The sequence below is a fragment of the Apteryx mantelli genome, chromosome 4, assembly GCF_036417845.1.
Source record: "Apteryx mantelli isolate bAptMan1 chromosome 4, bAptMan1.hap1, whole genome shotgun sequence".
In the NCBI taxonomy this organism is placed as follows: domain Eukaryota; kingdom Metazoa; phylum Chordata; class Aves; order Apterygiformes; family Apterygidae; genus Apteryx; species Apteryx mantelli.
Window position 1 is genome coordinate 83792270 of NC_089981.1, and position 19674 is coordinate 83811943.

A 19674-nucleotide genomic window follows, 5' to 3' on the forward strand; every position below is an offset into this window, starting at 1 on the left:
TCTATTTTGTTGGCAAAGAAAAACCGTAAAGCAGTGTCTTTAATGAATACTGGTATGTATGTTATATAAACTTTTTTTTTTTTAAAACTCATGGCGCAAACAGGACCTTTCCATTAATGCATTTGGCTAAGAACTTTGTTCTTCTATCAGAACCTATCAGTACCTGCTAATTTTGCACTGAGATGAGCAAGCAGCTGCACTTCTGGGGCTTCTATAGATGATGCTTACAAGCTTAATAAAAATTATATGCCTACATTACATTACCAAAAAAAAAGAAAGAAATACATTGAAAGAACATTAAGAGTATGAAGCAGCCAAAAAAAGCAATTGAACTTATACGTTATATTTTAGGATGAAATCTTCATCTGAGGACTCCAACAGCATGTCCAAACTAGTGGACCCAATAATGCTTCTAATGCCGTCTCAGGACAAGACTTTGGTACATCCCTCCATCTTCCACAGCCTCTACAGTTCCCACATAAAGGAAACATGCACCAAGGCCTGCTGGTGGATTTGCTGTATTCAAGAGGTCTCTCATTTGGGTGATCAGAGGACCAAGACCACAGCTGTCAGTTTAGACATCATCTAAATGTTGGCCCTATCTTGGCTCTCGTGTGCAAAGATCAAGCAGAGAACATTGTGCACCACAGGCAGAGAAAAAGAAAACATTACCGTGACCCCTGCACTGAGTCCGTGTTATAAGAGGTGAATCTGGATTTAAGTCTTTCTCAGCTTTTTTAAGGTCACTAATTCTCTTGAAAGAAACAAAACAACACACATACTTGTGTGTGTGCAAACACAGAGAATAATTAAAAGAATTAACACGGGACTTAGTGTGTATTGCAGACCAAGATTCTTGTTAAGTGGAAATTTGCCATATGCTCTCCACCACGAGACACAAAGAAGAGCCAGTTTACATCTATCTTAAACCTCGATTTTGCTGTGGGATTGGAGTGCACATTGCTGTCTACTGACTGATTTAATCTAGAGCATGAATGTTTATTTTGAGGACTGTATATCAAGGCTACTTGGAAGAAGTTTTTTTGAAACTCGTTTCCTCTCAGATGGCTGAGCTTTTATTTTGAGGAGAAAGTAATGCAAATAATAAAATGCTGGAGGTGCCAGTGGGCTTAATGTAAAGAAGACTTGGGGGTTTATATATGCCTTTTTTTTTTTTTTTAAACAGTCCAATTATGTACCACATAGGAGCAACTGGGCTAACAACAGCCATACGATGGAATAGTGTAATCCGGTTGTGGGTCTAGCTCCATGAGACAGACTCCAAGTAGATGAGTTTTAAATCTCCTTAGAATTAAGAAGAACCCAGCAACCAAATTAATTGTTTTGGAAAAATCCTCCTTTATGGATCATGAAGAGGATAAAAAGGGAAAAAAACATGTCATCTGTAGTGGTTAGTCAGATGTTCTTTTGGAGTTACAACGATTTCCTCTCTAATTCCTCTTCTTGTTGACATTCCCGTTAAAAGAATAGAGTACTATGTTCGTTGCCTTAGTGCTACTCATCCTTGTGTACATTACGAAATCTTTGCATTAAGCTACCCAAATGGATTGAATCATATTGTAAGGCAGACATTAAAAACAATTGCACTCAGCTGTAAGCATGCATAAAAGCAAAGTATAAACTGATACACTACGATACAAGTGATAATAATTGCTGGTACACTGTACAGTAATTTGTTTCAAATAGGTGAGTGGACCCAGACAACTGAGAGTGTGCATAAGTCTGGTTTAGCAGAACTGAATTATTTTAGTCTTTGGATTTTTAATATTTATGTACTTACCCTTTTACCAGTGAGGTTGTGATGCTTTGGAAAAATACATTATATGTATTATTAATGCCATGTTTAAATAATGGGAGACAATTAAACAATCACTGGGTAATAGTTTCCCAGGTGTATTTCTATTTATATATTTTGTAGCTATTGTAGCTAATGTATTCCCACAGAGGCTACGTTACTTAATTACCCAATGCTTTTAAAGTATTTTGGTAAAAATAGGTGTGCAAAAAAGGTATTATTATTTCAGAGATGGCATAAAAGCAGCTTCATTAAAGAGGCTGGTACTAATAGTCCTTTAATACAGAAAGCCAGCAGACAGTTCTTCAACATGGTAAATTAAACAGTGAAATATGCCAATTTTGACTTGATTTCTGTCTGGCTAAACTACCCTACATTCATTTGCTTCAGCTTTAAGCCCTTCCATTCTAGTATTCTGCAGCCCCAGTTACAGAATTGCAGCTTGCTTTTCACCTATCTTCTAACAGTTTAACATAGATGTCTGGGTCCAGTCCATTGTTCCAATTGTATATAGTTTAAAAAGCTCTGCAGTATTTTACTCTTTCCATTATATCTTGGCTTCCCTGAGCGCTCTGCTCGCTGCATTTTGCTTGTACTGGCTCTGTTTTCTAAACCCATTTATGCCTTTTTTTCTGTACACACTTGTTCATTGGGGAGCTTAAATTGACTTCTCTCCATTCTGTTTCCTTAACTAAAAACGCACCATTAAGGTTGATTGAAGTCTTTTGAAAACACTTCATAAAAAATGAAAGGCCATAAGAAATTAGGCTACCAGTGTTTGCAAATACCTGTTTTCAGCCAAATTGATGGGAAGGAAGAAGAACTGAAATTTAAAAATGCTACTGATGATATATATTTGTTTGCTATTTATTTTTATGAGAATAGAAGAAGCACATGTAAAACATTTTGGGGAATAAAATATCAAGACGTTAATAAAATACGCCATGCAGTAGCTTTTGTCACAGAAAACCTTTTCCCCCCCAAAACATCAGGCACAGTTCTGAAGAGAGAAAATGGCAGAATGAACAGAAACATCTCGATCACGGTTATTATTTTCATAGCTTTGGTTTTAAAAAAAGTAATTCTCATAGCTTTGTTTTTTTAAAAAAAATTAATTCTCAAATATTCCTCTTCAGAGATTCCCGAAAGCTATTTCTTTTTAAAAGAAATATTTATACCACAGAACACCATATTTTGTCAGGAATAGAAAGAGTTCTTCAGAAATTGCTTTACAAGTGGGAGAAAAAGAAAGGTTAATTAAATCAGTGAAACTTTAAGTCTCCTTTCAGCACAAAACATCTGTGCAGTGGTTAAGGATATTAAGTATGTTTTACATTATGTTCATGTACACTTAATAAACAAAGAAACCTCATTTCAGAAAACACCCAACAGGAGTAAGAAAAGTCATTCTGAACAGCATGCTGAATTGTCAGGGAAACTTTTACGGACATATGGAAATACATCTTACCTTAAAAAGAGAAATATCAAGAAGGATTTGCACAAAGTTAAAAGCAAAGCAAGTGCTTTAGAATCAAAAGTGATTACACTGAAAATGGCAGCTTGCTTGTCAGAGCAGCTGAGACAGCTCCCTCACCAAACAAAATGCTAATCGTTCCAGCTGTTTCCAGACTCTCCTAATATTGCTGCTTATCCTTAAAAATATATACGTTAGAATTTTGTAATGCTCTAAAAGAATAATTATTGGATTTTAATTTATTCTTAGATAATTCTTCAGACAACTGTCAATCATGTTTTATTTACAAGACATATTACTTGTGTGTTTTTTTTTTTCTTTTCAGAAATGGATATATTCATTTTGACAGTCATCCTGCTAAGTGGAGACATCTAAAATGCAGAAGACTTTCAGTACATCACTTCTGTTACAGAACACTATCAAAACTAGTTTGCATACTCTGAGTATTACAGTTTTAGTAGACTCTTTCCAACAAAAAAGTCTTAATAAGGAAAAAAAAATCCCCAAGATCAAACTCAGGTTTGAATTCAACATCAAACAAACTTGCAAATGAAAGCTATTGCCAGATTTTGCCTTTAATAACACAATCCATTTAGGATTGTTGTTCCTTTTTATTTTATTTTATAAAAGCAACAGAATGAAACCCCAGACCTCAAATACGGCAGTATTTTATGGTGTACGTGAACACAAATTGTAGCATACTGTATCACTTCCTTTAAGAATTCTCCCGTTAATGGAGGGAAGGAGCAGCGAGATCAACAAGAAAAGTAGCTAAGTACAAGGAGGTCATTCAGAAGCTATGAGTTCTATAGCAGAGGTACAAGAAAACCCTGTCACTTTCCATCCCATTAAACAAGCTATGAGCTATGTGTTAGCCTCACTGGGATTACCAGCAAACCTCTACCAAGATGTGTGCTAGCTCTTGCTCACATCCTCTATCAATTATTTAGTTCCTTTTATGCAAATAATGTTTCGTAGAAGCAATGGAGAAATCCATAATGGGAAGAAGAGCGACATCCACTTAGAGGAATTAAATGATTGATGAAAAGAACCGACGCTTTACAGACGGGAGCTATTGAAATGGTACAGTACCAGTACCTCTTAAATGCCTGTGTGCAAACACAGATGGGGAAATTCAAAGTTTTGTTTTGTTTTTTTTTTAACCATCAACTTTATACAAAATTATATAACAAGGCAATAGACAGACTCCTACATTCACAGTTCTGTCCAGGGGACAGTCGCAGAAGTGAGGCCTCTGTAGCAGATCTGTCTTTATTCTTCAGGCTCTAAGCTTTCATTTTGTATTTTGCATGTTACATACATTGTATGTAACAAGTCTGGCTGCAAATGGCATTTAAAGAGAGGCTTCACTGTTCTTTAGACTCAGAAGCCAGAAAAAAACTAAGGGCCACTCCGGCATTCTTTTTTCAGGCAAAATGTCCCATTGATTTCAATGCATATATAGGATCAAAACTATTCTCTTCTGTGGCACCACTGAAATTCACTGGGCCAAATTTCCTCATGGTGTATGCAGAGGCAAGTTCGTTCCCTTCAGTGGAAGTAAGCTTGTTGAATGAGATTCAACAAAGATGCTCCGAGGAGGCTTGCTTTCTTCTGAGATCCTTCCCATAGAAGAGATTGATAAGTAAATCCCGACAATCCTGGGTGCATCCAGCCAAAGCACTGCGCGTGTCTCTACTGCTAGCCTTTAAATCCTTGTCTGGCATTTTTCTTGAAGGTTTATCCCTCTTCCATTTAGTAACCTAATTATAGTTTTCCTGCCAAATGTCTGTGAAACGTTTGACCACTCACGTCTGGGCTTGCACTGGTAAGTTTGGGAGTGGTGATACCCTACTAATGCCTCTCCACTGCAAAGGCCATGGCAGAGTGGCTTGTCACAAACATACACACTTCAGTTGGGGTGAGAAGGACCTCCATCACCCTTCATACTCCAACATAATTTAGAGTCTCATAATAATCCCCAAATTTTACACCAGAGAACCAGAAGCATGGATATAACACTACAGTCTCAAGGCCTTTATCTCCTTTCTGCTGCAGCCCCTTTTGCCACACTTTCATAGTGTTCATAGTTGCATACAAGGAGCATGGATTAAAATCAAACAAAATGTTATTAAATATATCAACTTAATTTTGGGAGAAAACATGTAAATTTTAGGAAACTTCTCACTGAATTTGAATTTTCTGGAATTGATATATATGATACTAAATCTCCAGTGTTGTACCAGTGTGTCCTAGACATGAAGAGATCTCTTCTAACAGCTTTGTAATGTGAATGCCCTGTATATTTATGGTGCTTCTGCATTTAACTATCTTTAATTATACTGTTACTTATAATGGAAAATTTTTGCTAAAACAGGAGATGTTGAAAGTGTGTTTTAATGGAGTGCAGTTACCTCCAAGAACAGAATTATGCTTCCATTACAAAATTCTACACTTAAAAAGCCCTGGCAACAGGCAAAGGCAGAATTTAAAATCCCTGAAAGACATGGAAATAAAAAAAAAAAATTATGCACAAGCATAGGTAAGTCCAGAGAATTGAAAAGAAGGAAGGCTAGAGCAGGTACCCACACATTTCTAATTTGGCATTCATCAAGTTGTGCATTTACAGTCTACGGAAAGAGCAGTTATTCTCCTGTAGCAGGCTGCGAGAGCAATTCTCTCCACCTCGGATGGGTGTCGCATGCCACAGAAGCTCAGAGCCCTTTAGGAAACTCTGGCTGCCTTAAGGCACAGGATATTTCCATGCGGATTATACCAGGGGCTTTCTACAGGGTTTAAACTTGTGAGGAGAGCATAAGAGCAAAAAGCTGTACTGAGCAGTCTCTGCAGAGAACTGTATGAAGTCACTCTCGCCCCTTTCCCCTCCCCTTGTCCCTACTGTGAATAGGCCAATTGTGAAGTCTTGCCTTAAAAGCAGATTGTTACCTGGGGGGGGGCCGTGACTGACCTCGTACAGGGATCTGCAGCATGAGGCCATGGGTACCACGTGCTGCATGAGCAGTCCTGCTCTTCTTTCTCCTCAACACAGCACTTTCACAGCCAGTTCACTCACAAGGGGCTATCTTCCTTCTGTGCTGTTCCCCTACCTCCACCAGCTACTCACTCGCATGCTTCCTTCTCCCTGGGGCTCGCTGCAGAGGTAAAACTGCTCTCCCTGAACACAACTGCTACGTCCTTCTTCAGCTCCCTCCACCTGTCCTGCAACGACCAAACCTGACTGCTAGCAGCTAACAGCCAGGCAGTGACCGTTAGACGTAAGTGATCCAATTTCTTTGTACAAAAAATAAAACCAGTGACACTCTGACCTATTTCCCAAGAAGTCAGGGCACAAAATTCATCAAAAAACAAAGTTAATCTGGTCCCAAAGACATGTGGTAGGCTGTGCTGTCCTCACAGACCCCTGTTGAGCTCTGTAGCACTACACAGGTCTTTCCTGGTTTTCTAAAACTCAAAAGGGGACCTAAACCTTTGACTGTAATCTCTTAGGCTGGTACAAATGTACACTAACTTGGAGGAAGTCAGAGGAGAGTCTCTGTTATCCTAGGTACTGTTAACACGCGCTGGTAACCCTGATCCAGAAAATCCACAGTGCAACAAAGACACCTCGTGGCTGTCCTGCAAACCGCACACGAGACAAAGAAAACTACCGGCCGAGAAGGGGATCTGACCGAAACATGAATGTCTGCGGTCTGGTAACAATCTTTGTACTTAGTACCCGCCAGCTACTTGTAAATAAACTAACGCTAATCCCTCTTTCAGATCAAAAATATATTAAATGAACATAATCATTTCTTCATTACAAAAATTAAAACATGTAATTCACAGAAAATGATGTTTGTTTCCAAATTAAACAAATGCAAATTATGAAATTTAAAAATCACAATAACTTTAGTAGCCATTTAATTTGACCTGATATGTGAAGTGAATGCTATGAAAAGTATATTAAGTCTGGAAGTAAGCTCTTACATTAGAGATAGTACTCTAAAATCTTCTAAGCACTTTAATTTAAAGAATAACATGGTAACTTACTAGCATTTACTTTTAAAATACTTAAAATACACTAAAATACTTACAATTTTACTAAAAATCAGCAGTTACAATAACATGTTGATAGTTTGTCATTTATACCAATGCAACCCTGTGATATACTTTAAAACATAATTTTGAAAATTAATTGTATTTTTAAAAAATAAGTGCAATATTGAAGTCCATAAGATGTACTTTTGTTACTGTTCCTTGTATCAGTGTTCACATTTGTTCACACATACACGCACACAAATATATGTATATGTACATACATATGAAAAGCCCTATAGATATAGTAAGTGCATGTATTATAACCAAGTGGCGATTTTTGTTATTACCTACAACTGTATTTCTGAACGGCTAAACAAAACTTGCTTTGTAAATTTACCAGCATAAAACCTTGATTCAATACATACTGATGACTTACTTTCTTCCTTAACTTTACAAGAAAATTCATTATACCACGATCCATGATATTTTCACAGTGTATTAAAACTGAAGAGTAATTAATTCAGATCATGAGGCTGTTGGGAAAAAAAACAAACAGTATGGAGTAAGGGTGGAGAGATCAAACACTGCCCTCCATTTCACCAGTGGAAATCTGAAGAAATCATATTGACTTCAGACTTCTTGTCAGCTAAGCTCAGGAATTTGATTACTGATTTATAACAGGGTGAGTGAAAACAGAACAAGCCGAAGGGATCTCTTTGTGTCCCTTAGGATCCAGATATTCTACATGTGCAGAATGCTTGCTTCACTGAATTCAAGAATTTTATTAGTTAATTCATGTTTCATTCATTCATAATTCATTTTTATACTGTGATTGTGAATGCAAGTACAAAGGGCCAAATTCTCCCTCCTGTAACACCACTTGAGTTTGTGGAGCAATCCTCAGGAAGAATTTTTCCCAGAGTTTCTCTCATTTTCACAGATGTTATTGACTCTTACGATCAATTTAGCTTGGAGAGACTATTGGCTGGCTTCCTGTAAAAAAAGAAACAATTCAAAGTCAAACCATAGAGACTTTGCTTTAAAAAAAGATATATTAATTTAGGGAAGTTAAGACATTAATAACCTGTTAAGTCAGGTACTGTGGTGGCAACAGCTTTATTATGTACACTTCATGGATGAAATCAGGACTTTGCTGAAGTAACTTGGAGCTCTGTCACTAATACAGACAGGCCTAGATTTCGCCATGTATTTTAGTACCCCCATGTGCTTTTCAAGCATTTTAATAACTTTTTTAATGAAGAAGAGATGATTCATAAAGAAGATCTGATACTGAAGTCCTTTAGGGCCAGATTTGTAAACATACTTAGGTATTGCTTTGCTGGCCCTGCAAGACCTAAATATCTTACTAGTTTCAATCCCACTGAAAGTCAACTATCATATTCCCCACATGAACCGGTGGTTCACAAGTGACAAGCAGAGCACTATGCCATTTGTAGTTCATAAACATCCTGTTGCATCTGCTAACTCAGTCCAGTCTAACTTGTTGACTTCTCTGGACACTCAGAAAGCTTTTAAAGCTGCTCCAGTTACATAATCACAGCATGAAAACCGTACAGACCCAACATGAGGGAGCCTGTGTCCCAGAACGTGACCTGAAAGAACTCCGTAAGATAATAATGTATTGTCTTGTTATCACTCTCATCTACAACCAGCTGATGGATGGAGTGATCCCCTACTGCTTTGTGCCATCAAAGGATAAAAAGCCAACACTCTCAAACACAGGTGTTTCCATTCCAGTTCAAATACCTCTTTTTGATTGCCTCTTTTTAGTGGAATTTGCCTTCTATTGAAATATGATTTACAACTACAATAATGAAAACTGGACATGCTGAAGGCTGGAATATCTTAATATTCAAAAAAGCAAACAAATTTGAAGCTCTGTTACAAGCAGGGTACTGTCATGGGGAGTCCACTGATAAAGCAAAGTTCGGTTTTGCAGAGTAAGTAGGGATTCGAACTCCTATTTTTGTACACGAAGCAGAGAATGCCTTCCCCAAACACAAATGAGCTCTCTGAAAGAGTGAATAGTCTAAGAAAACGCAAGCAAACCCTTTTGTCACTTTTTGAAATAAAATGAAATGAAACTGTATCTTTCAAGAGCTTTGCCTTCCTGTATGAGTCATTTCTTTTTCTGATCATAAAAGAGGAAAAACACATGCATTTTAAACTTTCAAGAGAAATATATACATTATACATAGACTACACTTGAATAAATTAGGTGGCAGTAAATCTAAGTTATTAATAAAAATCATGTACAAGTGTTTTGATTAAATAGGTCACATATAGACTTAGGGCAAGAATTCAGCTGACTCCAAAGGGTAACTGTCTTAATATTGGTACATCAACCAATCGCTCTGTGGCATCCACTGCTAATTTTCATGCAACAATTCCAGGACTCACTAGCACAAGAGACTGGACACAGTGAATTAAAGTCCACACCGATAAATGAATGGTAGCTCTCTTAAAAGATCTCATGGCTGCATGGTACCTTGAATATCAATGGAGCAAAGGCAACAGGACAGTGGGCAGACTTTGGCGTTGAAAAAGTATTGTCAAAAGACCTGAAGAAACCTTAAAACTGAAACTTTTTGGACTCAGGAGACTTGGATCTTCCTTCCTACATAGATACATGGTCCATGTTGAATTTACATTACAATACAAACTAACTCATTGACTACAGATTAAGGAGGAGATGCATGAGTTCCTATCTTTGCACTTTTCTGGTGATGCAAAGCAACTGTAAACACAGCTGAAATGATTACTGCAGTCTTCCTGCTTTGATACATCAGTGAATCTTCCCTGAAGCTAAAAATTAAAAAGTAATAGGGACTAAAGACAGATCCCATGTATCTGAAATAATGAAAATTGAATAACAGCATTCTTGTTTGGTCTCTTATTTAGGGTTGTATGAATTTCTCATTATTAAAAAAGGTTCCATTAAAATAGAAATTAATGTGTAAATATCAGTAACAAATGTAAAAATGCTAAGAGATGGTAAAACTATCCTCAAGCTGAGTGTTTTAAACTTGAGAAACTCAAGGAAGATAATACTTCAAAGAAAACCACAGTAAGGTAGGAAGTATACAGTTAAGATACATGAATAGCTTAAACTCTGCCTGAAGTGATGCCATGAGGGGAAAGGTTAAAAAAAGTCCCTATTTGTCCTAAAACACCACTTCATCTAATTTGGGATGACATCACTAGTATTGCTTAATCAGAGGAAAACATTTTTTATGACGATCTGGATGCCTTTGCTGTGTTCTTCTAATTTTTGCATGTTGGATTTCATGAAAAGCAAGATTAAATTTGAACCTCACAGACTCTTTATGTATAGTTTTGTAATGTTACGACACGCTGAGGGGAATGGGAAGAGATGAAAGAACACATAGCATGTGAAGAAAGGCAAACACACCTCGTCAAAGAGGATTCTTGCTACACCTTCTCACCTACCTTATTTAAAAATCCATGGTGCCCATGTGTTTTTTTTATGTGCGTGGATCAATCCACAACACAGGGAAGGAGTCACACATTTAAGTCAGAAAAACCCACTTTATGAGTGAAACAGAAGTCCCTGTAAAAGCATTCTGGATAGTACGCAGTTAAGGTAGAATTCAGTCCTGTGAAGAGGCCAGCTTAAATCTACGCTTAGGGGGAATTTTCCCTGAGGAAATCAGTCACGATGAGTAATGTCACTTCCTCTGATTATTGCTATCTTATCTGTAACGTGTATCAGCATGGTACTACCTGGTAGAATAAGGTTCACTCGAACTGTTTACCACTTTAGAGACTTTGGAAACTGCTCCTATCCCCTTTGTGCATATGGCAACACCAATGGCAGAAGGATGTGCGAGAAACATCTTTGGGAACAAGTCCTTAAATAGCTGTCTCTTTTTCATTGGCAAAATAAAACCCACAGTTTTTTAACACATTTTTCTAGCAAGGAAAAGGCTTATACCACGGTTTATAGGTATAATAATATATGAAATATGCCTAAGAATAATACTCATTTGGGACTGAATCTTTCAAGAAAAGCAACTGTTCGTATTGATTCCACAAAGAATCATCTCACTGATCTACACAACTGATTTTGAAGGAATCTCTTCAGATAGTAGATTTAAGTAATCAAGATGGAAATGTAAAAATCACAGCATCAAACCTGTCTGTTCATTTCCCCATTGTAGAGAAATATTTGATACAATAAGAAAAATTGGTGTAATATTTCATCACACGCTGGCCCATTTCAGTTGCTGGCACTCAATGATAGCAAGATACTGTGATCAGTATCACAATATTCAGACATATTTAATCACAGTAACAGCTTCACTCTTACATTCCTGCTCCTGTACTTAATATTTTTGATTACTTAACAAAACAAGACTGAAAACAAAGAATAAACCCAAAAGTCTTGAGCTAGCAATAGAACAGGACTAACAGGGATTTGGGTGATACAAGCTTATTTCTGTTCAACAGCTGACCCCATTTTACAGTCATTGTTCTAATTGCAAAATTGTAAGTTGTTTTCTCCTCTGTCTTTCTAGATGCATTGTGAGTTTTACTAGAAGAAAGAGAAAAAGCACATTTTTGGTGAAGCTGGAAACTGAGGAAAAGAAAAATTGGCAGCATTTGGAGAAAGAAAAGTAATATTTTCTCGCACATGAGGCAAAGGAAGGAAGAAGAGAAGTGCTTTGGATGCAAAACCAAGAAAAAGAAAAGCAGTGTTTCAGTCTGGTAGCAGCCTCACCTGCCTTTATTTTCTCCGTTGTTCTGATGTAGTTGGGTGGTTCGAGAAGTAGCACTGTGGTGCACCAAATGATTTAGAAGATTAGCTGCTGCTCCTTTGGCTTGCCAAAGAACTCTTTCTGCATGGATGCCTCGAGGATTATTTGTTATAATTCCTGGGTTCTTAGACTTATCTGCAACACAAAATGCACATGGATATTCTCCCTACACAGCCTTTCCCAGCTACCAATCACCAAGAATGCCATTCATTCCCCTTTTCTTCCTCCTAATTTTCCTAGCCAGAACAATGATGTTTATATCATTTCCTTTGAGGTTTTAGCACGGTTAAAATTTTAATTTACAGACTGAAATTGGTGCCCATTGTTTAATAAACAAATAAATCATTAAAAAAGTAAAGCTTTTGAAAACTCTGAAAGGCTAATTCTTCAATCAATGATTTGGACTGAATCTGAAGATCCAAAACTAAGGTGAAGAACACCTGGAAAAGATATATATTCCTCCTGAAAACACATGTATTTCCCAGCTGTGGGAAGGTTGTTAGAAACTTACAGGGATGTAAATGTATTGCAAAACAAAAAATAATTATACCTGCTGCAATATTCACTGCTTTAAACGTAAATAAAATTTGTTAATTACAGATTTGCTTGCAAGATACCCTGGGAAGATCAAAATGCCCTTGTTAAAACTGTTTTATATGGGCCATGTAATATCTAGCATGAGGGAGTATAACTACATGAAGTATTCAGGAAAGGAACACTTGGCTTATGCATATTTTTTATGTTTGTTTATGCTTACTTTTATTTGACACAGTACAGGCTTTTCAAGTTTGTGATGAAATGTAAAATCAGAGCCAAAGAAACGGTTTAAGTTTTCATTCAGATTCACATTTGTTATTCTGAGAGGAAAATATCTTGGAAAGTTTGCTGGCAATGCAGGAAGTTCACAGGCTTCTGGAGAGTTTGCAACTTGGAAACCCTTGATAAGGAGAGACAAAAATAAAGATTCAATGTCTTGGCCCTTATGATAGAAATGTCTTTTTTGGTTTGTAGTAATAACACAGTAATGATCAACTTTTTGTCAGTAAAGGATCAGTTCTTCAAAGTACTGTCATCAGCTTAAGATTTTACTATTGAACTTTCTAGATGAGTTGTTGGACAAAAACAGAAGCTATGCAAATTGTATATATTAAAAAGCATCAGTAGCTACAAAACTCAAATGCTTGGAACAAAATTGTGAACACTTCCAAGAACAAACCTACTGTAAAGCACTGGAGCTGATTTTACTGAAAAAGATGGAAAACAATACATTTTCATATGTAAACCAATTACAGAGGATGGTTGGCAAGGGGCTGATAAAAATTCAGCTTTGGGAGGATCTTTATAATATTTAGAAATACTTAGTAGTTCATAAGTCTCACTATGTGAACACAGCTTCCTGTAGCAATTGATTTAAAGCTGTGTGCCAGACTGCTGATTTCCTAATTTTGTTAAAACTGAGTACAGTACAGTGACAATGGTAATTGATTGCCTCCTGTAAGTCAGTTCTAATTCAGCAGTGAAAACCTTAAGGAGATTTAATCAATAGAATGAAAAAAGAAAATAATATTATGTACAGAGTGCTCTGGTGTCAACCTAAAGCAGTACTAAATAAAGTGCTAACCTACCTTCTGCTGGGAAAATCTCTTTTGAAGCTTAACATCAAAAGCACTTTTTAAGCTTAAACAATACCATACGGTTTCAATTCTTGCTTTCTAACAAGCACTTTAAAAAGCACAACTAAAATGCAACTGACAAACTTGAAAAATCTTTTGTGTTGTTCCACTTGAATGATCTAATGAGAAAATGGCTCAGTTCTGTTGTAGCTAATGAGGTATAACGTCTTCATTGAACCTGAATATAAAACAGAGATTTCTCTAAAGATATAGTCTTAATATGCTTCTATTGCTTTACTCATTCTGCCATGTTTTTATTCAAGTGATGTCCAATGAATAAAAGTACAGGTCAGTTCTGAAATGAAACATTTACACACGAAATTACTCAATCCACAAGTGCTTTGAACTCTTGTATACAAGCGTTGTGGCTTCAAGTGGCAAAATGTGTTTCACTAGGACACTAACTTACTAAGGTCCTGAATCTGCAAAGAGAGATATTAATGTAGCCAGACAGACATCTGTGATAGCAAATTTTTGAGGGATGATGTTCCCAGACAGAACCCAAGTGTACAGGATTTTAACCTATCATCTGGTTTTGGCAGTGTCCTACCATCAATGTTAAGACTGAGAGCTGACAAACCAGTGAAGATACCACTAATAACGGCATCAAATAATAGTATTTATTGCAGTAGTATGTAGAAGCTAGTCTCATACTAAAGGGTATACAATGACATGTTTATGCCACAAGAACTTACAGTCTAAGGATACGATATGGACATAACACATAGATTTGGGCAGCATAAGATATTAGCAAAGAGATTAAATTCAGCGCAGCAAGCAGTATTCGCAGCTCAGCAACAGCTTAGACATGGCTGGGTACGGTGAGAGCATCCTGGCAGTAAGTTAGTTTAAGGAGATAACTGAAGCAGAAAAACATCGTGGTGTAGGTGTCTACTGGCAGTGCTTCTCATCTGCAAAGCACAATGCAAAGAGGTTTGAGGAAAAATTGGACAGGGCGATGAGGAAAGGAGAATAAAGCTGATCTTGCTGATGCTTTCAGTCATCCTTAGTACTTAGGTTTCAAATGTGTAAAAGAATGGTTACTGTGTTCCACAAATACGAAACTGAGACTTGAAGAGAGGAATGGCTTGCAAAATACAGAGCGAGAACAGACTCTAGATCACCTCATTACTCTCCATTGGACCTTCTGGGGAAACGGATGGTTAAAATGCATACAACAGTCTTTTGAGTCACAAGGAAAGAATTCTTTTCATCAAATAAAACTCTGGAGAAGTTTCACGCAGTGATAGAAAAAACACAGGTCTGCTGTGGTGACAACAAACTCTTTCAGTGGGTGGGATCTTAGTGATAAACAGAATCACAGAGACAATGAACCTTCTGTCTGTAGGAAGCACATGCTGGTCCAGGCTCCTCTCTGACTCCTTGCTGTTGTTATTGTTACTATTGTATTTAGAAAACCTGATAGTGAACCCTTGTAAAATTCTCTGTTCCAGTGAGTTTATACTGTAAAATGAGATGAAACACACCCAATGAATGCAGACAGACTGACAGATGGGTGAGCACAAGAAAATAATGAGAAATAAAACTGGTCAGTGTGACAGTCTGGTCTCAGCAGATGCCCAACTGCTGTCAAGTTTTCTTTTGGTTTCATAGTCAGAGAGAATTTCAGAGCAAAGTCTGAAGGAGCATAACAATGCAGTTTGTCCATGGAGCCCCATATCAACAAAAGGAGTTGCAGTGGTAGAAATATGGCAGTGAACAAGTGGATGTTGATGACTGGTAATACTGCTCTGCTCAAGGTATGCAGTTGCATCTCAAGGGGTTAGGAGATGACTCCACTCTCAATAGGAAGCCTAGGGACAGACCAAACTGAACCACAAAGGGAGAAAGTACTTTTATGAGGAAGGACAGTGAGAGGTAAGATGAAACTACAATGGATGCAGATGTGACAAAACAGAATCTTTCAAGACCAGAGAAGATGATATTGCATTAACAAAATATTGTTGAGAAGAATAATGAAGGTAACTATCAGCATGAAGAGAAACTGGAATAAGTCTGGCAACAATCCCATTTATCAAGAAAAAATGGGCAGATAAGGTATAATGGTGAATAGTGTACCTTGAAATTATAGCTTAGAACCTTTGTGCAGTATTGCTGTGATACTGCAATATGTAATAACATTATGAGGTAAGAGAATTAGGTTCCTCTGAAGCTTTTATAAAAATAAAAAAAAATACATTTCATATTTTATACCCTCTGAAAGCATGGGTATTTCTAAATATGTATGTTTGTGTTCAGCATGGACATACTTGCATGACACTGGTATGCATCTGCTGTGCATGGGGGTTTGGCTCATCAGAACTGCACCTGCAAATGGAATTTCTCCCCATGACCTCATTCTATCTGTAGTCAAGCCCATCCAAAAGCCGTACAACTTCTTAAGCATATGCGCTGAGGGTGAACCCTGCTGGGAAAATGAGTGGATGTGCATGGAACCTCAGGGTAAATATAAGTTACTACTGGGGGTAAATTTCACATTTTTGGACAGTAAGATCATGGTGTCATCTATAGTTATAGAGAGATAAGCCTGAGACTCTAAAGGGTCTTTTATGTTCTAAATATTTGGTCTGTATTGCAATGCTTATTATAGGCAATTCAGTGAAGGTGACGCAACAGCCAAATAGTAGGCATCTGCTTGGCAGGATGATAGAGAGAATCTATCATATGTTCTTACTAAGTTCTGAGAGGAAGAGAAGGAGCAGGTAGTATGTCTTTCTCTTTACTAGAAAACCTGAGATAGACTCTCTGAAGCAATATAGAAGGAAAAAATTCTATTTTAATGCTGTGATAACTACATTAGACACCCATCATAGGTGACCTGAATACTGTTCTTGGAGTTTGATTACAACATTTGCTTTACTTGTTCCAGTGGCTGGTAGTCAGCTTGCATCCTCTCTTCTGCGTTTACAGCAGTTCCACCTAACACTTGCAGGGTTGGCAGTCGAAGCAAAAGCAAAGGACGGTAGTTCTTCTTGGAAGAAATCTGTATAAAGAAAATATAAATTAACTTAAAAATGGGATGCTTGTCCAAGAAGACAATCTGAGAGTATCTTGAGCACCTGAACAAAACCTTACATCAATGCTATTCTCCTAGAAACAGAATCCAACCGGGCATAAGTTACTATATACCTTTGAGCAATGGTTTCAACTTTAAGCAGCCATGAATAACTGCATGGACAAATAGACATGTTGTGGGCAAATTGATACCTCCTAATGGCAGGTGCTTAAACCCCACTGATGGGTACTAATTGATGCTTACTAATACACTCTGAGATGTACCTCTTAATGCCACTTTGTATAGAAGACAGCTGAGACCACTCCCTTGATCCACTTCAGGAGAAGTCTAGGCTTGCAGTTCTAAAGAAGGAAACCCTGGAACAACAGTTTCCCAAGAGGAATCTGTTTTGCTTTTTTCCTTGGGAACAGAAATTCTGCCATGACTGTTCTTGCCGTTACTGGGTGATATTCATAGTTTGCTGGAGAGGCTCCTATCATTTTATCATCCATTTCAGAAGCCAGTTCATTTTCCCTTCTCTATAACTCTTCGAAAGTCAGTTTGAAAAATGTCACAAGTCCAAAAACGATTCTTTTGAGTCAGCTACTGAAAACAGAGTACATGACTGTATCATATGTATCACTGCTCCAACCTGCCCCTACCTTCTCTCTTCCCTGTGTTCCGAGCTTTAGGTCAAAAACTGCAGGTTTATGGTAAAAAAATTAAGGGACATTTAGAACTCAGGCTTTCAGCCTGATCTTTAAGGGTCTGTTTATGAAAACAAGCACCATGAACTAGATTTTCAGCTCTGATTTAGAAAGCCACATTTGTTTTCAAGCCAGCAATGAGAAATGTATTTTTGATTTCCACTTATGCTTAATGTTGCTTTAAAGCTCAGTAGTACCAAAATACTTCAATACCTAAAGCTAAGCTTCTACAAACTTTATTCACACATTTGGCCCCATTGAGCTCCACTTGCCCCTTTATGGTTACTAGGAATGTCTTTTCTGACTTTGTGGAAGGGTTAGCCATCCTCTGTCCCACAGCTATATATCCATGAAAACAGAAGGGTTAGACTCTTCTTAACAGTGTTCCAATGGTTTGTTCCCAGGGAGAGAAAAGGCAAACCCACAATACTACACTGAAAAACAGGAGCATGGCTGGAAAAAAGAAACTAAAATTCTCCTTTGGGACAGTTCTGGGAGTGTTGTACAAAACAACAAAAAAGATTACTATTGAACAATTTTAAAATAAAAACAAATATTTCAGAAATACTTTAACATTCTTTGTCCTGTTTTCACATATCTGACCTGCTTTGGAATATTGAAAGGACAGCCCGTCACTGCAACATACTCATGCAAGCACATACATTTTAAATTTATCTTGCAGCACTATGAAGAATAGTGTGCTAAGAATGAGTGCATTCTGATCACAGTGTGGCACTGAGACAGGCACAGTGAGGCAATGTGATCATCATGCATACTATGAAGCTTTCAATCTTAAAAAAGCATAATAATAGCAGATACGTAGGAATTCATTATTTATGGAGAAATTCTTAATAGTTTTAATGATTTAGAAAGGGTAAATACCCAGTGTATAAACTGGAATATAGATCTGATTTAGATCACAGTGCAAACTCATTTACTCACTGGATTTCCGTGTACTGAGAGCACTTTAAGACTGGGAATAACTTCAAGTTTTTCTAGTTCAGATAATTCCTGTCCAAAAGTTAAAAAATAAACCATATATCAAGAGTTCTGTGAAATCCTACAGCCAGTATATATATTTGGGGGACAATAGTGGTAATTTTACTCAGGCAAAGCCATAGAAGAGAATGAGAATTTTGCCCGAACACAGTCCACAACCTTTTGCCCACTGAATCTATACCTTTTACAAAAATGCACTGTACCTGAATTCTGTTGAAGTTCAGAAAAAGTTTCTGTAATTTTACCAAAGGTTGCAAACTGTTCAATTCTCGTATTTGGTTTTCCTCCAGATGAAGAGCCAAAAGAGCATTCTGTTTAGCAAGGGAGCCTTCTGAAATCATTTTAATACGGTTATGATCCAATACCAACTCCTGCAAAAACTGGAGGCCTTCGAGTCCTTCAATGTGACTGATAAAATTTCCTAGTATACCAAGAGTAAAAGCATGGAATCATCTCTAACGCATTTGGTACTCCTTTTTAACAAAAAGTTATCTTGACCAAAAGCAGTTTGTGAACTTCCTGAATTACCTATATGTTGTTTTGGACCACTTCAAACACACTGTCTTCCAGTGTCACTGATTTCCTCTATCTGTGGGCAATCGCTATTTAATTCAAAATATCTTCCTAACTAAAATCTGGGCACCTGAGGAACAAGACCTAGGTCAATCATTATCATCAGTATTGCTTATAGTGAACAGAAAATTTCCTCAGTATGGATCAACTTGCTGGCCATAAGCTGACAAACATGTCTCTTCCATGCTGTTTGCCCTGCTCTGCCCTTGTAAAAGACAAGTGAGGCACAGTGACCCAGTATGGAAGAATTTTACTGTTCTGTCTCTAGAATATCTTGGAACTAGGGCCAGAACTAAAGTAAGGGCATAATTCTTAAAGGGGTCAGGACCAGAGAAGACTCTCCCCTACAAATCCAAGACACTGAGTGAAGACTGGACATAAGGGATACACTGTAAAATGGCTGAATGAATTTACAGAAAAGACGTTACTACCTACCCTGCAAAAACAGAAGTTTCAAGTTTTTTAGCCTGCTAAGCTGTAGCTGGGCCATGTTAGTAATTCCATTGTAGCCTAGATGGAGAACTTCCAGACTCTGCATGACTGGGGGCAGGTTTCCACCAAATACTGCATCCCTAAACC

At 37.4% G+C, this 19674-nt stretch overlaps 1 protein-coding gene across 1 annotated transcript in view; it reads right to left on the minus strand.

The window, feature by feature from the left end:
* Positions 1-12086: 12086 nt before the first annotated feature.
* LRRC9 (leucine rich repeat containing 9) overlaps positions 12087-19674 on the minus strand; it is a 46897-nt gene continuing 39309 nt past the window's right edge. Inside the window, 6 exon segments of the mRNA XM_067295647.1 lie at positions 12087-12262; positions 12896-13064; positions 16706-16804; positions 18466-18534; positions 18726-18943; positions 19531-19667. Coding sequence (XP_067151748.1) covers positions 12087-12262; positions 12896-13064; positions 16706-16804; positions 18466-18534; positions 18726-18943; positions 19531-19667 — 868 coding nt within the window.